Source organism: Coregonus clupeaformis, unplaced genomic scaffold (genome assembly GCF_020615455.1).
Source record: "Coregonus clupeaformis isolate EN_2021a unplaced genomic scaffold, ASM2061545v1 scaf0010, whole genome shotgun sequence".
Classification (NCBI taxonomy): Eukaryota; Metazoa; Chordata; class Actinopteri; order Salmoniformes; family Salmonidae; genus Coregonus; species Coregonus clupeaformis.
Genome location: NW_025533465.1, coordinates 1,748,329 through 1,765,000, shown reverse-complemented (window position 1 = coordinate 1,765,000; position 16,672 = coordinate 1,748,329). Strand labels below are relative to the sequence as shown.

At 42.0% G+C, this 16,672-nt stretch overlaps 1 protein-coding gene across 1 annotated transcript; it reads left to right on the top strand.

The window, feature by feature from the left end:
• The first annotated feature begins 15,180 nt into the window (after nt 1–15,180).
• On the top strand, nt 15,181–16,434 carry LOC121550495 (growth arrest and DNA damage-inducible proteins-interacting protein 1). The gene is made up of 2 exons (XM_041862768.1): nt 15,181–15,606; nt 16,017–16,434. Exons 1-2 carry the CDS (start codon nt 15,206–15,208, stop codon nt 16,312–16,314), a joined length of 699 nt encoding a protein of 232 aa, XP_041718702.1. The 5' UTR covers nt 15,181–15,205; the 3' UTR covers nt 16,315–16,434.
• The last annotated feature ends 238 nt before the right edge of the window (nt 16,435–16,672 follow it).

The window sequence follows — 16,672 nt, the reverse complement described above, 5'->3', positions numbered from 1 at the left end:
AGATGGGATGGCGTTTCGCTGCAGAATGCTGTGGTAGCCATGCTGGTTAAGTGTGCCTTGAATTCTAAATAAATCACAGGCAGTGTCACCAGCAAAGCACCCCCACACCCTAACACCTCCTCCTCCATGCTTTACGGTGGGAACTACACATCCGGAGATCATCCGTTCACCCACACCGCGTCTCACAAAGACACGGCGGCTGGAATCAAAAATCTCCAATTTGGACTCCAGACCAAAGGTCAAATTTCCACCGGCCTAATGTCCATTGCTCGTGTTTCTTGGCCCAAGCAGGTCTTTTCTTCTTATTAGTGTCCTTTAGTAGTGGTTTCTTTGCAGCAATTTGACCATGAAGGCCTGATTCACACAGTCCCCTCTGAACAGTTGATGTTGAGATGTGTCTGTGACTTGAACTCCGTGAAGCATTTATTTGGGCTGCAATTTCTGAGGCTGGTAACTCTAATGAACTTATCCTCTGCAGCAGAGGTAACTCTGGGTCTTCCATTCATGTGGCGGTCCTCGTGAGAGCCAGTTTCATCATAGCGCTTGATGGTTTTTGCAACTGCACTTGAAGAAACTTTCAAAGTTCTTGAAATGTTCCGTATTGACTGACCTTCATGTCTTAAAGTAATGATGGACTGTCGTTTCTCTTTGCTTATTTGAGCTGTTCTTGCCATAATATGGACTTGGTCTTTTACCAAATACGGCTATCTTCTGTATACCCCCCTACCTTGTCACAACACAACTGATTGGCTCAAACACATTAAGAAGGAAAGAAATTCCACAAATTCACCTTTATGAAGGCACACCTGTTAATTGAAATGCATTCCAGGTGACTACCTCATGAAGCTGGTTGAGAGAATGCCAAGACTGTGCAAAGCTGTCATCAAGGCAAAGGGTGGCTATTTGAAGAATCTAAAAATATAAAATATATTTTGATTTGGTTAACACTTTTCTGGTTACTACATGATTCATTATGTGTTATTTCATAGTGTTGATGTCTTCACTATTATGCTACAATGTAGAAAATAGTAAAAATAAAGAAAAACCCTTGAATGAGTAGGTGTGTCCAAACCTTTGACTGGTACTGTATATGATTATTTTAATATCTGTCAAATATCATGTTGTGTATAGTGTTCACAGATTATCATTTGCAAGAACATTGGATTCATTTGTTCCAGAAGATTAATAACAAAAATACCAGTTTGTCCTTCATTCTGCCATACAATGAGACACTACGCCTAGCCCTTTACTTCGGAATAGTCAGTAAACCCTATGTACAAAACCTAATACCCTAACATTTGTGGAACTATAGATCAACTTAAAATGTCCATAGCTTCTTAAAGGACAAGTGCAGTCAAAAATGTAATTTTCCTGTGTTTTTTATGTATGTTTCCACACTATGAGGTTGGAATAAAACTGTGAAATTGTGAAAATGTTCATAATGCCCTTAGTGTACGTTTTGGCCTGCCTGCTGTCATCAATAAGAAAGAGAGTTCCAAACATCTCTGCCAATAACAGCTAGTTTTCAGTTTTCCCCTCCCCACTCAGACCACTCCCAGACAGTCCTAGCAAAATTCTCGCTTGAGAAATTGCTCTTTGCTATGAAGCTATTTTTGTTTCTTTTTGAACATTTTAACTGAAAACAATCACAGTACGGTACTTAATTGTTACCCAGAAATTATTTAATATTGACATAAAAAGGGCTGCATTGAACTTTTAAGGAGAAGCTTAATTGACCACTGATGTCCTGGGAAAGATGGAAGGCAAATGTAACGTCAAAACTAATACATGTAACCACCTGGAAGAGACTCTTAGTCTGCCTGGCCAAATAAATACTAGTTGCATTTAACACAGGCAGGCCTGGCTGCATGCGTCTGCCACTGCCGTTTGGTGCTTGGCGTTGTGCAGCATGTGGCCTACAGATTAAAGCTTCAAATGAGGCTCTCTCCTGTTCATACCATGAATGCACCCTCTGTTTGACTACAAGGCCTGGGTGTGAGAGAGTGGAGGGAATAAGAGGCTGTTTTGGATCTCCTCCTGTACTGAGGGGGCATCCCATTATGATAGAGGACCAGGGGAGGACTTGGTCACAGAGTTAAACCTGAGTTTCTTTTGCCACAATAAGCAGGATTGGCTTCTTTACATGTGGGAAACAGCTCCAAACAGATTTCGGCACAAGACAGGTGCCAGCATTACCATCTGCTTTGAATTCTACCCCCCTTCTTCTCTCTCTCCTCTACCCTTATATACCCCCCAATCCCACTTTATCCAGCTGCTCTCTCCTGTTCTCTTTCTACCCATCATCAAGCAAGGCTCATTCTCTCCCTGCCTGGCTGACACATTTTAAGTACCTGGCTGAAAAGTGAAGAGAAAGCAAATAAAAAGGAATTAATGTACATCACACACACACACACACACACACACACACACACACACACACACACACACACACACACACACACACACACACACACACACACACACACACACACACACACTTTCCCTTCAACCGATGTACAAATCAGTAAACATTGGAGGCGTATGTGTAGACCTATCATCCTAAAGTTATCACTGCAGGCTACTACAGGTTTCAGGGTGAGAAGTAAGGAAAGGAACAATTAAGTGTCACAATTTGAGATGAAATACTGAACTCCCATCACTGAGTTCTAATTTATTATACATAATAGGTTTAGAAGACTTCTACCAAACAAGACAATGACTGCAGCCTACATCCCATAGCTCCCTACATTTTTCTTATAGTCGGTTCATGTTGTCCTTAGTTGAACTCTTGGCTTAAGGTTCTCACTCACTGGTTTAGTGGAGGCCCGTCAATAAATCACCTATGAAAGTACATGAGGCCTGCTGCCGCCAACGCCAAACACAGGAAACCGTTGGGACTCCAAATTTATGTTCCATACTATTCTCTAAACTTGCTCCCACTGACTTGAAATGTGCTGTAAGCACTCAGGCCAACCATTTAAACACAGCCTACGTTGGCTATTCCCAAATCCGTAGTTTTTGCCTCTCAAGTAGAGAATATAAAACATTCCAATATGGTGAGATTCACTTTTTGAATAGAATATACTGTATTTCTTGTGAAAATATAAATTTTTCTGCTATAGTTGAGTTATGAAAATAGCATAGTTCAAATGAAACCATATTGTATTTTGTGATCTTACCCAACGTTGAGGGCCAAGCCTCATTTACCATGTGGTGCCTGTGCGTTGGAGTCTCATTACTCTAACCTGTGATTCGCGCCTTGCCGGCATGAAGCTCCCGCTAATGAGCCCATTAGGACAAAGGAGAGTCCTAAATAAGCAGAAGAAAATAAACAAGCCAGGTGACAAATTGCTGCTCGTTAGAGTTGAGACTTCTGTCGTCAGAAACCCACAGCCATTTTCAGCTTGTGCTTTGCTTTCTTCTATAGCCTTACTTTTGAGTTACACAGAGAGTGCCAATATTTTTGGAGGCTTAGAGAGACTTTTTGTCGTTCTTGTGAGGGACACAGATCTCGCAGGTGCTGTTTTCAAAAGCAGCCCAATTGCCAGGCACTTTTTGTCCGATCTTGAATGTTGAGCTGCTTACAGGGTAGCCTATTTTATTTACAGAATGCAGCCTTTCAACACTGTCACAAGAGACACTTTTCAAGATTTTCTCTTGCCTACTATAAACCTGTAACAGTCAGAATAATGAGTGTGTTAATGTTTCTAAAAGTGCAGACAGGGGCGTCATGCACCCCCAAAATCTGAGGGGGCACATAGCAGTAGCGGTGTGGGTAAAATCACTGGGGAAGCCAAGCCAGAAAAAAAAGCCATATTACAACCTATGTGTTGTGATAATTGTGTTGTTTGCAGTATAACCTGTTAGTTCATATGCCTTGCCGAGACAAGAAGATACAGTGGCAGCATAAATTCAACCACACCTTTGTTTCATCACAAAACTGGAGAGCAACATCTGTCCGGTGAAGTCCACAAAGCATATTGCATGTAACAAACAGTTACATTACCTACAGCATGGTCAAGCAAGTTAATGTTTCCGACGTTTTCGGACCACTAAACAACTATTGATTTAGAACCACGGAGAGTTAACGCAAGTCGCAAAGAAAACAGGAGCTGCCTCCACTATTCCAGCACCATTTCAACATCATCAAATCACCTATGCTTAGTCTAATACCAAAAACAATTTAGTCCAATCAATGTAAGGTAAATATGATGTGGCTGTCCATTGTTCTGATTTCTGTGTTTGTGTGTGTGTGTGTTTGTGCAAGTAGAAAATAACATGTTGACTCACCCTACTTGTAGAGAAACGCCAATGCCCTCTCTTTCATGTTGACGAAACGGTCTATGACTCTGTCATACAGTAGCCTACACGCTTAAATGTTTTGTTGCCCTAGGCTATCTGGCTAAAATGCTTGCTCGCTAGCCTAACTTTCTTTCATGGGCAACGTTAGCTAGCCTTTTTCAACATTAGCCTTCTACATCTAGCTACATATTGAACATCCATCCTCTTAGGCCAGGGGCACGATGTATGAATTTATGGTTGGATCAGAATCGCCATTATAATCATTGGTCAGTACGGAGAATTAAGTAAAACCACAAGTCTAAATCCCTATCTCCATCCATGGCTAATTTAGGAAAGGGCCAATTTTAGCTAGCTAGCTAACCACCGGAGGACAACGAGATGCAACAATTCAAGTTGTTTCTGTCAATGACATATTGCTCTCGATGTGATGTGATTGGAGGGATGCCAAATCCAAACTGGCTTCCCTTGACACTTTTTTTTTGGTGTGCCAGGACCATTCACAGTTGGGCTCACTCAGTTTACCTCAACACTGATTGGCTATTATTTTATAATGTATTTATTAAGGGAGGCCAAATGCTCGCTGGCTTCCCTTGCATTCATTTTTACATTTTACATTTTAGTCATTTAGCAGACGCTCTTATCCAGAGCGACTTACAGGAGCAATTAGGGTTAAGTGCCTTGCTCAAGGGCACATCGACAGATTTTTCACCTAGTCGGCTCGGGGATTAGAACCAGCGACCTTTCGGTTACTGGCACTACGCTCTTAACCACTAAGCTACCTGCCGCATTCAATGCTACGGGCGGCTGAATGTCATTTTCTTTTTGACCAGACAGCATCAGATAGATGACCTACACATACAGAGGGGTGCTATTTCGCTCGCTCTGACTCTTTCTCCGGGGAGATACATTCAGCCGATTGTGAAAGCCTCGCTTTCCTTGGCATCCATGAATACACGTTACATGTACACAAAGTACATGAGGATGGCTGTGCGGTGGAAGTTAAAGAATTTTGCATTTTTCAAACACCTGAAACAGCTTTTTCCTGTTATCTAGAGCTATAATCATTATGCTTAATTCTATGTCAAAAATATGTTTATTTTTCTGCACATTTAAGCATACCTCTTGTGCTGTCTGTATCCTCCTGACTGGTGGTTATTTTTTATAAATAAACTAAATATGCTTCTCTGCATCTCTGCTAAAATCTGGGTAAAATATTGAAAGGAATGTGTGTCATATTCAGTAAATGTAGTCCTTGCTTGCTTTTCTAAAGTCTACCAACCTTGCCAGCAGGCATGCCAGCTAAAATAGTTAGATTATCTATCTACTCTAACTTGATTGATAGCCTGAAATGGCTTCTTGGTAGCTAGTTATGAAGTGGGAACCTATCTGGGCTAGCTAAAGCCATAAAATTGCTCGGTGGCTAGTAGTATTACAGAGAAACAACAACAAAAACAAAACATGTTTTTTTTTTGGGGGGGGGGACAAATCTGAGGGGGCACATGCCCCTGTGCCCCCTATGGGGATGACACCTCTGAGTGCAGACTGACCATATCCCAAACCTGCCATGCATAAGTTGGCCTGCTGTTGATGGAGAGCTCATTTGGCAATAGATTTTTTATTTTTTGGGATAATCACAACAGCTGAAAAGCAATATGCTTACGCCTACTTACAACACAGTTATAGGCCTTATAAACGACATGACATGCCAGTGTCCCTGAATAAGTGATAATCTTTCAATATAGAGAGTACTGTTCCCCAATGACAATTATGAAGTATTGCCCAGTGCTTTCATTCTGTTCTTGGGAGAGTGTGTGAGAGTGTGACACCCATAATATTGATGTGCATGTGAATTTGTTAGCAGATTTGTTAGTGTACTGAGCAGCAGTACCACTCTGTACGGCCAGGGCACAGTTTGCTGCCTCTAATTCACAATTAACTGGACAGATTCATCCTCACTCTCCCAGCAGATGGTTTGGGAGCTCCAAATTTGTGAGCAAGTGCATGTGTATTGGTTTAGCGGCAGCTGTGGGAGGTAAGCTTTGCCCAATGTTCTGAGTCTAGCAGCTTCATGTGCAAGCACAGATAATAATAAGAAAAAAACCTTGAAATCTCAAAGATCAGGAAATCTCAAAAGAGCTTCTCTGCCAAGCCTTCCGTAAAATCCTCATATCATTCTCTGTATCATCTTTAGAGGCGGCCGCTGGTTTCATTCCAGAGTAATCCTTGAGATTATATCCGTGCATGGTGGACAATGAGCATATTGTTTTGATCTTGTTGCTGTAATCCAGATCAGTGCTTCAGCACCATATGCAGTAGGCTAGAGGTCAGCAGAACTGCAGCATAGACATGGTCTGTGTTGAGTCCTATTGCAGCACTGTGTACCACAGGCGGTTCAATTAGTGAAAATAAATCTGAATGTAAAATACACAGGATTATAATATTTATTTAGGGAGATCCTATCAACCAAGTGATATTTACCATTCAAGTAGATGGTAAAATAACTCCTGTAAAGCCTGATATTTCTGACAGTCATAACCATGCATTCACATTTCCTAAAAATATAACATACACACTGAGACTCAGTGATACCCCAAATTCTTACAGAGGGAGAGTGAAAACAAGGAGAGGATGAGGCCATCTGTTTTACGGTATAATCTGGAGGAGTCAAGGCTCATAAAGAAAGAGAAGACTAAGGCCAAATTGACAGTCAGTGGACGGGACGTCACGCGAGCCAGACGGATTTGCCTTGAGGAGAATCTACCCAGTGTGCACAAGTCCAATCCAGCTGAATCACTGCACTCAAATCTAATGTTTGGTTCTGGTGCTGCACTGTGGTTCCGCTAATGGAAACACCAAACATGCTGCTGTAACATTGGGTGACAAGGGCACCTTGGGTTTGCAGATGTTCACGCTGATGACAGATGGTACCGGTGCGGCTAAGGGAGCGACGGGGCGATGTCTGCGCCAGCCTTGTGCCACCTGCACCCCTCTTAAACTCCCTCTCTGCAACCCATTCCCATATCCCAAAACAGAGGGGTAAATTGTTTGTGTGTGTGTGTGTGTCTGTGTCTGTGTCTGTGTCTGTGTGTGCATGTGTGTGAGTGTGTGTGTGTGTGGCATTACTCAGCGCCGTGGGATCACAGGGTACCAGGGATTGGCACGCTGCTACAGACAGTGGGTGTGTCTGAGTCTCTGGTTGGGTCAGGTAACATAGGCAGGATAAGCTGGAAGTCCTTCAGCATTTCCACTTCCCTGGAGATGGAACATACAACAGCACATGAGGTCAAATCTATCTGCCACATCAAGCTCAGATCTCAGGGTTTGTTGGGCTCTAGAGGTAGGCCTATATCTTTTCTTTTGCAGTGAGAAAATGCTATAAGCTGCTAAAAATGTCTTACTGAGGTGGAAGTATAAAAGGTGTTTTTCCAATACTGGTATAAAGGGATATGGAAACTCAACGGATCTTAGTTACCAAAAGTATACTGATGCACAGACAGTAGTGATCGCATTTGTTGTCAACAATTACTCTAAAACAGAATAAAATGCAATCTGTCAAGTTTGGGTGAGGACACAGATTTTGAAAACAGGCATGGCTTTTTCATCATGACCACACAGTGAGGTGATGGGTTAAAACATAAAGGGGTGCCATTAATTTGCACGGTGTGCCATGTGTAAAGAGACAAATGACTAGCTCCTGAACCACAGGAAACAGAGAAGGGGAAGAAGGGCTGTGAACGGAGAAGAGAGACAGTAATTACCCCCATTCATCTTCATGGGACCCCAGCACCCTGTTATGGAGACGCGCCCCCAGCGGAGTGCATCCCCACATTTGATAAATCTCTCCTTAAATTAGTAGCCACCGGTGGATAGGGCCTCCATCACTCCTTATGCTACCATTCATCATCTCATTAAGAGTTTGGGCCAGGGGTGGGTTGAGGACTCCCAACATTGTGGGAGACTTTGAGCTCTTCCAAAGACAAGCGGTATGGTGTAGGTTATGGTTGTTTATGGTAGGCCTATGTGCAGTCACATTGGATAATGATAAGAAATCACTAATTGGTTTAATGCGGTTGCCATCTTTTGGAGGAAAATATTTTGATCACAGGCCACTTTCCCTTTACCAATTGAGAGATATGTTGCTGCTACTGTTGCTGTTAGGTCTACAATGTAACAGGATGCCAAATATTTTGTTGTTGAAATTAAATCTATCATCCGTCTGTATTTATGTACCCATGTATGTATCTCTGTATGTGTTTACATAAGCGTGAAGAGGATCCATTCATGTGAGTTAATTTGGTTAAAATGCACCAGCGATTATGTGATGGCCCACAGGAAATGCAGTGAGGCTCTGGGAGTCCCAACCTGACATTAAAACTGCACTCTTTGCTGCAAATAAAGGCCCCCCCCCCCACGAGTCCCATGGCGCTCCAAACACATCACTAACCGGATCTCCATGTGGTACATCCATTACCGTAAAATACGCCGCCACTCCCCGCTGAACGCTCTACGCTCACCCCCCTCGCATTCTCGGCAGCCCCTTCCTCCATAAAACCGCTTACGCCGACAGTTCTGAATTGGGCTGTGTCCAAGTTTATCATTAGTGGGGAGGAGCTGTAAGAGTGATCACAGCCACAAATTATGCTCCAGTGATAGAATCTGCACATGGATTATTCCATACTCCGCAGTCAGTGAGCTCTCTACCATGAAGATGTTGGTTACACCATTGACTTACAATACAGTCTAAACCACAGTCATATACCCCTCTCTTTCATTTGGATGTGATATCCCATTGTCCATTGAACTTCACAGTGATCACTCAAGTGATTTATCAAGGTCAATTGACAAATGGAAACTCAAAGCTAAAGCAAGATCTGAATTTATATAACAAATGTGTCATAGTTCCTCCAAAAACATAGCAGCACAGCCTTCTCATCTAGTCAGCTTTGTTGTTGCTTTTTATCTTCTACAGTATAAACAGTATGACATCACTGCTGGTAAATTGTATATTTTTAGATTCACTGCGCTTTTCATTTGGAATTTGTCTTCATAGCTCGTTTTAAAGAGGAGATGCTGACAAATCTGATTCTTGGTGCCAAATTCTGGATGAAGTACTTTTCATTGTTTATTTCCAACAAGAGATTACTATATTTGGGCCCATATGATTGTTATTTCTTCTTTGTCAACAAATATTAATGCTGACTGTGCAAATGTTATATCAAAGCCAAACATGTATGTGAGTGTCAGTGGAGTCTCCTCAGTGAATTTCATAAAAATATAAATAGTAAAACATTTAAAAATGTATCCTTTTTAGATAAAACTATGCTAAATATAATCACGTCACCAAATAAGTGATTAAAACACACTATTTTGCAATGAAGGTCTACAGTAGCCTCAACAGCACTCTGTAAGGTAGCACCATGGTGTAGCCGGAGGAGAGCTAGCTTCCATCCTCCTCTGGGTACATTGACTTCAATACAAAACCTAGGAGGCTCATGGTTCTCACCTCCTTCCATAGACTTACACAGTCATTATGACAACTTCCGGAGGACATCCTCCAACCTATCAGAGCTCTTGCAGCATGAACTTACATGTTGTCCACCCAATCAAAGGATCAGAGAATGAATCTAGTACTGAAAGCATAAGCTACAGGTAGCTAGCACTGCAGTGCATCAAATGTGGTGAGTAGTTGACTCAAAGAGAGAGAAAGACAATAGTGGAAGAGTTTTGAACAAATGAATTTATTCCAAAACGAAGGAGAAGCAAGAGAGATATAGAGAGATTGTCATTTTCTTTCACTTTCAGTTTCACTTACTTAGCTAGCAAATGCAGCTAGCTAGTTTAGCCTACTCAAACACCCTGCTCAAATAGAGGGATGCTATGTTAGCTAGCTGGCTATGACTATCCAACACAACACTGGAACTCTTCAGAGTCAAGGTAAGCTTTTGGTTTTACTCATTTATTGCCACCGGTGAACTGCTTCATGACTGTACACTGTAACGTTACTGCATGATTGTAGCTGGCTTACTAACGTGTTAGTTCTATTAGCTATTACATTTACATTTTAGTCATTTAGCAGACACTCTTATCCAGAGCGACTTACAGTTAGTGAGTGCATACATTATAAAATAAAAAAAATAATAATTCATACTGGCCCGCCGTGGGAATCGAACCCACAACCCTGGAAAACGCTATGCTCTACCAACTGAGCTACATCCCTGCCGGCCATTCCCTCCCCTACCCTGGACGACGCTGGGCCAATTGTGCGCCGCCCCATGGGTCTCCCGGTCGCGGCCGGCTACGACAGAGCCTGGATTCGAACCAGGATCTCTAGTGGCACAGCTTAGACCACTGCGCCACTCGGGAGCTATGTTGACTATGACCTTACTTTAGCTAATATGGTGACAACGATGTAGGCTGTGTGTAGCGGTTATGATATGGTTTGGAAGGTTTTTTCGCCTGGTCACATACAGTTGATGTGTTGTGCATTGAAGTCCACAAGCGAAGGGAAATGGTGAGAGGAATGGAGTGCATAGATGCGAGAAGGAATACAACGTGGCTGCTATGAAAGTTAACTGTGTTTACGTGTGATCAGAGGTGTATTCATTCCGCCGATTCTGTTGAAAAACGTTTCTTAAACGGAAGCAAACGGAACAAAATGGGGATAAACATACTTGAATTTGTCCAATAGAAACTCTCGTTTGCAACTGTTGGACTAATGATTACATCCTATATCAGCTAGATGCAGGCTACAGAGTGCAAGGCGGTATTGAATGTGTCAGTCACCTCAAAAACAATTATTGACCTGTGTGCACCTACGTTGTAAACTTTCATTCATAGGCTCGGTTGTAGCAACCTCATGATGGGTAAAGGGAAAATTTGAGTATCATGTAGTAGCCTAAACCTACCACTGTTACATTGAATTGGGTGAATGGAATATGAATGACAGTCATCCAATATGCTGTAATAGAAATACAGTGCCTTGCAAAAGTATTCATCCCCCTTGGCGTTTTTCCTATTTTGTTGCATTACAACCTGTAATTTAAATTGATTTTTATTTGGATTTCATGTAATGGACATACACAAAATAGTCAAAATTGGTGAAGTGAAATGAAAAAAATTACTTGTTTCAAAGAATTATACAAAATAAATAACGGAAAAGTGGTGCGTGCATACAGTGGGGAGAACAAGTATTTGATACACGATGCAAATTAATTACTTTAAAATCATATAAATGTGATTTTCTGGATTTTTGTTTTAGATTCCGTCTCTCACAGTTGAAGTGTACCTAGGATAAAAATTACAGACCTCTACATGCTTTGTAAGTAGGAAAACCTGCAAAATCGGCAGTGTATCAAATACTTGTTCTCCCCACTGTATGTATTCACCCCCTTTGCTATGAAGCTCCTAAATAAGATCTGGTGCAACCAATTACCTTCAGAAGTCACATAATTGCAAAGTCCACCTGTGTGCAATCTAAGTGTCACATGATCTGTCACATGATCTCAGTATATATACACCTGTTCTGAAAGGCCCCAGAGTCTGCAACATCACTAAGCAAGGTGCACCACCAAGCAAGCAGCACCATGAAGACCAAGGAGCTCTCCAAACAGGTCAGGGACAAAGTTGTGGAGAAGTACAGATCAGGGTTGGGTTATAAAAAAATATCAGAATCTTTGAACATCCCACGGAGCACCATTAAATCCATTATTAAAAAATGGAAAGAATATGGCACCACAACAAACCTGCCAAGAGAGGGCCGCCCACCAAAATTCACGGACCAGGCAAGGAGGGCATTAATCAGAGGCAACAAAGAGACCAAAGTTAACCCTGAAGGAGCTGCAAAGCTCCACAGCGGAGATTGGAGTATCTGTCCATAGGACCACTTTAAGCCGTACACTCCACAGAGCTGGGCTTACGGAAGAGTGGCCAGAAAAAAAGCCATTGCTTAAAGAAAAAATGGAAGAAGGTACTCTGGTCAGATGAGACTAAAATTGAGCTTTTTGGCCATCAAGGAAAACGCTATGTCTGGCGCAAACCCAACACCTCTCATCACCCCGAGAACACCATCCCCACAGTGAAGCATGGTGGTTGCAGCATCATGCTGTGGGGATGTTTTTCATCGGCAGGGATTGGGAAACTGGTCAGAATTGAAGGAATAATGGATGGCGCTAATTACAGGGAAATAATTGAGGGAAACCTGTTTCAGTCTTCCAGAGATTTGAGACTGGGGTGGAGGTTCACCTTCCAGCAGGACAATGACCCTAAGCATACTGCTAAAGCAACACTCAAGTGGTTTAAGGGGAAACATTTAAAAGTCTTGAAATGGCCTAGTCAAAGCCCAGACCTCAATCCAATTGAGAATCTGTGGTATGACTTAAAGATTGCTGTACACCAGAGCAACCCATCCAACTTGAAGGAGCTGGAGCAGTTTTGCCTTGAAGAATGGGCAAAAATCCCAGTGCCTAGATGTGCCAAGCTTAGAGAGACATACCCCAAGAGACTTGCAGCTGTAATTGCTGCAAAATGTGGCTCTACAAAGTATTGACTTTGGGTGGGTGAATAGTTATGCACACTCAAGTTCTGTTTTCTTGTCTTATTTCTTTGCTTGTTTCACAATAGAAAATATTTTGCATCTTCAAAGTGGTAGACATGTTGTGTAAATCAAATGATACAAACCCCCCAAAAATCAATTTTAATTCCAGGTTGTAAGGCAACAAAATAGAAAAAATGCCAAGGGGGGTGAATACTTTCGCAAGCCACTGTAAGTCCATGCTCATTAAAAAAATAAAGTGTCCTCCCTTCTCTTAAACGGCACTGACTGCCACTGGACTCTGTGTGTGTGTGTGTGTGTATTGTGTGTGTGTGTGTGTGCATTAGTAGGTGGAGGTAAACGTTTATTCTGGCATCCTGCTGAAGTGGCCAAACGTATTGTACATCTGGAGACTCCACGTGTGAACTCACGAAACATAATTATGAGATTAAATGAGTGCAATGTGGAAGGGGTCACAGAAATTAGGAAGGGTACAGTGACAATCATGCAATTTAAAAATTCATTTTACATGTGTTTATAAAAGTGTGGAGACATTTAATATTTAATCAAAATACCATATGGATGTCCTCTATAGGCACACTCACTGGGGTTAGAAAACTGTGAATCAATCCTTATGCATCCATCTCTACTCTCCATGGGAAGCCATGTTTAATAATAATAATAATAATATGCCATTTAGCAGACGCTTTTATCCAAAGCGACTTACAGTCATGCGTGCATACATTTTTGTGTATGGGTGGTCCCGGGGATCGAACCCACTACCTTGGCGTTACAAGCGCCGTGCTCTACCAGCTGAGCTACAGAGGACCACACCATGTTTGGTGCCAGGGCCTGCTGGTTTTCCCATCCTCTGCCAACACTCCCCAATAGATACCATGTACATTATCCTCATCCACACCATCACTGTGACCTCCACTATACCGGCCATGACCTTACCTCGATGCCTTTACAGCCAGCAGGCAGGAGGTGCTTGTCCACTAATGCGGTTCAGTTCTTTTCTCTCCTTTTCAACTCAACTCATCTTGTCCACACAATAACTCTAGAAGTGAAGGTCCCTGCATAGAAAATGAGTTTGGGTTAATGTTAGTCAGTTCATATTTTGTTATCTATTTACAGATCCTCAGATCATTTTGAAAGCTTTTTGTGATAAATAGATTGGTTTATCTTATGATGTCCTACTTAATTCTGTTAAATCTTTATATATATATATCCCTCAGTCAGAAATAGACCAAGGCAATGTGCTTGCCATGCCATCCCTTATCTTCTAACTGTTAACAAGCCTATTTGCCAGTGACTGACGTTGATTTGATCCCTAAAGCCCTGAGCTTGGTACTGGATTGCTCCTAAACCAAATTAAGCCTCTGTCATGCCCACCCCCACCTTCACCCCTCTCCTCCTCCTGCCATGGGAACCCTACATCTTTAATGACGATGGAGAGCTTTGCGCAGCTCCCGCAAAACAAAAGCGGTGACATCTGTCTCAGTAAGTGCTGCACTCAAGATCACCCCATTTGTTCTATCTCCCCTTCTTGAAAATACATCTCAAATAAAAGAGGAATCGGTGGGAGGGGGCAGCTAAAAGAGGAAAGGAGGGCAAAGTTAAAACAAAGGATCTTTCTTTCAAAGTGTGTTTTCTGGTTAATTCCCCATATAGCATTCCTAATATTCAAAGAAGGTGTTAAATAGTCTATACTTCTCCCCTGGCTCAGGTTTTGGCTCTGTTGCCCACCTGCCCACTGCTGGTTCCAGGCCCCACTTGGTTCTTGAAAGGACATTTTCCCCCAGATTAATTTATAAGTTTGAAACTCAAACCCATTGAAAAATAGTTTCCAAACTAAAAGTGGCTTGCAAGAGCATATGATGGTGGACTCATGAGAGATGTTGATATGATCATCATAATTGATGTCTGTGGCAGAATGTAACTTAATAAGACAACAAATAAGTCAGTTATTGAGCATAGCTCTATTTCATATGCACATGAGCCCTTAAAATAATGTATTTACCTTTTCCAGCATGACTTCCACTGATAAGACTGATTGGATACAGCCCACATTCTGTAGCATACAGTACAACCTTTCAAAATGAAGGCAATTTCGACCTAAACTTCAATATAGGCTATGGATAATAATTTGGCAACACAATAAGATTTGTTTTAATTATAACACTGAATAGGCCTAAAGCCTAAGAGTTTCAAATCAGAATTGTCAAGACTGTCTTTTGTCACAACACCTTTAATACCTCTATGACCCTCTAGTTTATGAAGATGACAACAATAACGGACAGGCAATGTTGTAGTCAGCTATGAGCAAGCAAATGTGACGCAACGAGGGTCCTCCGAACGTTGACACAAAAAATGGCGACCTCCATGCTGTGCAGGAGGACAGCAATATGTAGCTGGGTTATTCGAGGGGTTTCATCCTTAAAATCGTATAATCCTGCCAGCTCACACTGCGGGTTTCTACAGCAGATAGCAAATTATAATCCTAAACCACTAAAATTAAATCTGAAAGATCCATACATACCAGATAGGGAAAGCGAGAAAACTCCGGAATGGCAGAAGACAGCGAAGTATGACCGCAAGCTATTCGGGCGGTATGGCTCTTCGTCGGGAATCGACCCTGCAAAGCTGTGGCCCAACCATGCCCAGCTCAAGGAGATGATAGCAGAGGAGAGGGAATGGAACCCTCCGCTCCAGGTGATGTTGAAGAACGTTGAGGCGAAAACGAAGGAAGCAAATGCGAAACGTCTCGCGAGGTAAACATCCATGCTAACCAAGCTAATACAAGTTATCTTTTTGGGACCCGTCAAATTACATGTTTGTTTCTATGCAACATGACATACTAGATAGCATTGAGAGAAATTGAGAATGGTAGCTAACTACCTCGTTAGTTACTGCATGACATTTGCCTATATGACTCAAGGCAACTAGTTACATGGGCATGACACCTCTCAATGAGAGGCCTTTGTATGTATGAATAACATAAATAAATATGCTCAACTGTCTGATAGGCTTTGGTTCCAATTTATACTGTTCTTTGATAGTTTTGTGGAAGTACAGCATTTTCTTGACAGGTGGATAAAGCTCTGTCTAACCATACCTTTTTATAGTAGCTTTTATGATTACATGATACTTCGCTAACACCCCCTCCAATCTTCCTTTGCAGAGAGAAATTGGTTGCAGCCAATATGGCCAAGATGCCTAAGATGGTGGCTGACTGGAGGAAGGAAAAACGGGAGGTGAAACAGAAGTTGAAAGACGAGAAGGCCCGTCGTGAAAGGCTGCTAGCCGAGGCTAGAGAACGCTTTGGCTACGCAATGGACCCCCGAAGCCCCAAGTTCCTGGAGATGGTCAGTGAAATCGAAAAGGAGGAGAAGAAGAAAAGGAAGCTGATGAAACGTAGACTAAAAGAAGAACAGAGCCATGCCCCTGCTGCTGCTTCCTCGGCTGATTCCTCGCCATAAGGCACATATTGACTGACTTTGTAAATATGACTATTTAGTCAACTTTGTAAATGTATTGTCATTGTCATCTGTGTGTTTTGAATTTGGCTGCTGTAATAAATTAAACGCATTAGAAATAGGCCTAATGTCTCCATCATACCTTACTGACACTCAGGTGTCTTGTTTACTGAGCAATAGACTAGTAGCTAGTATAGAAATAAGGCTTTTCATGTGATACAAACAAGTTTATTATAGGAAAACAATTACACAATGTATTAAAAACAAACAAAATCCACATCTATATTACACCACATTTAGCCATTTGGCACACATTTCTTATCCAGAGACACAGCAGGAAAAACATAAAGAATCACATTCT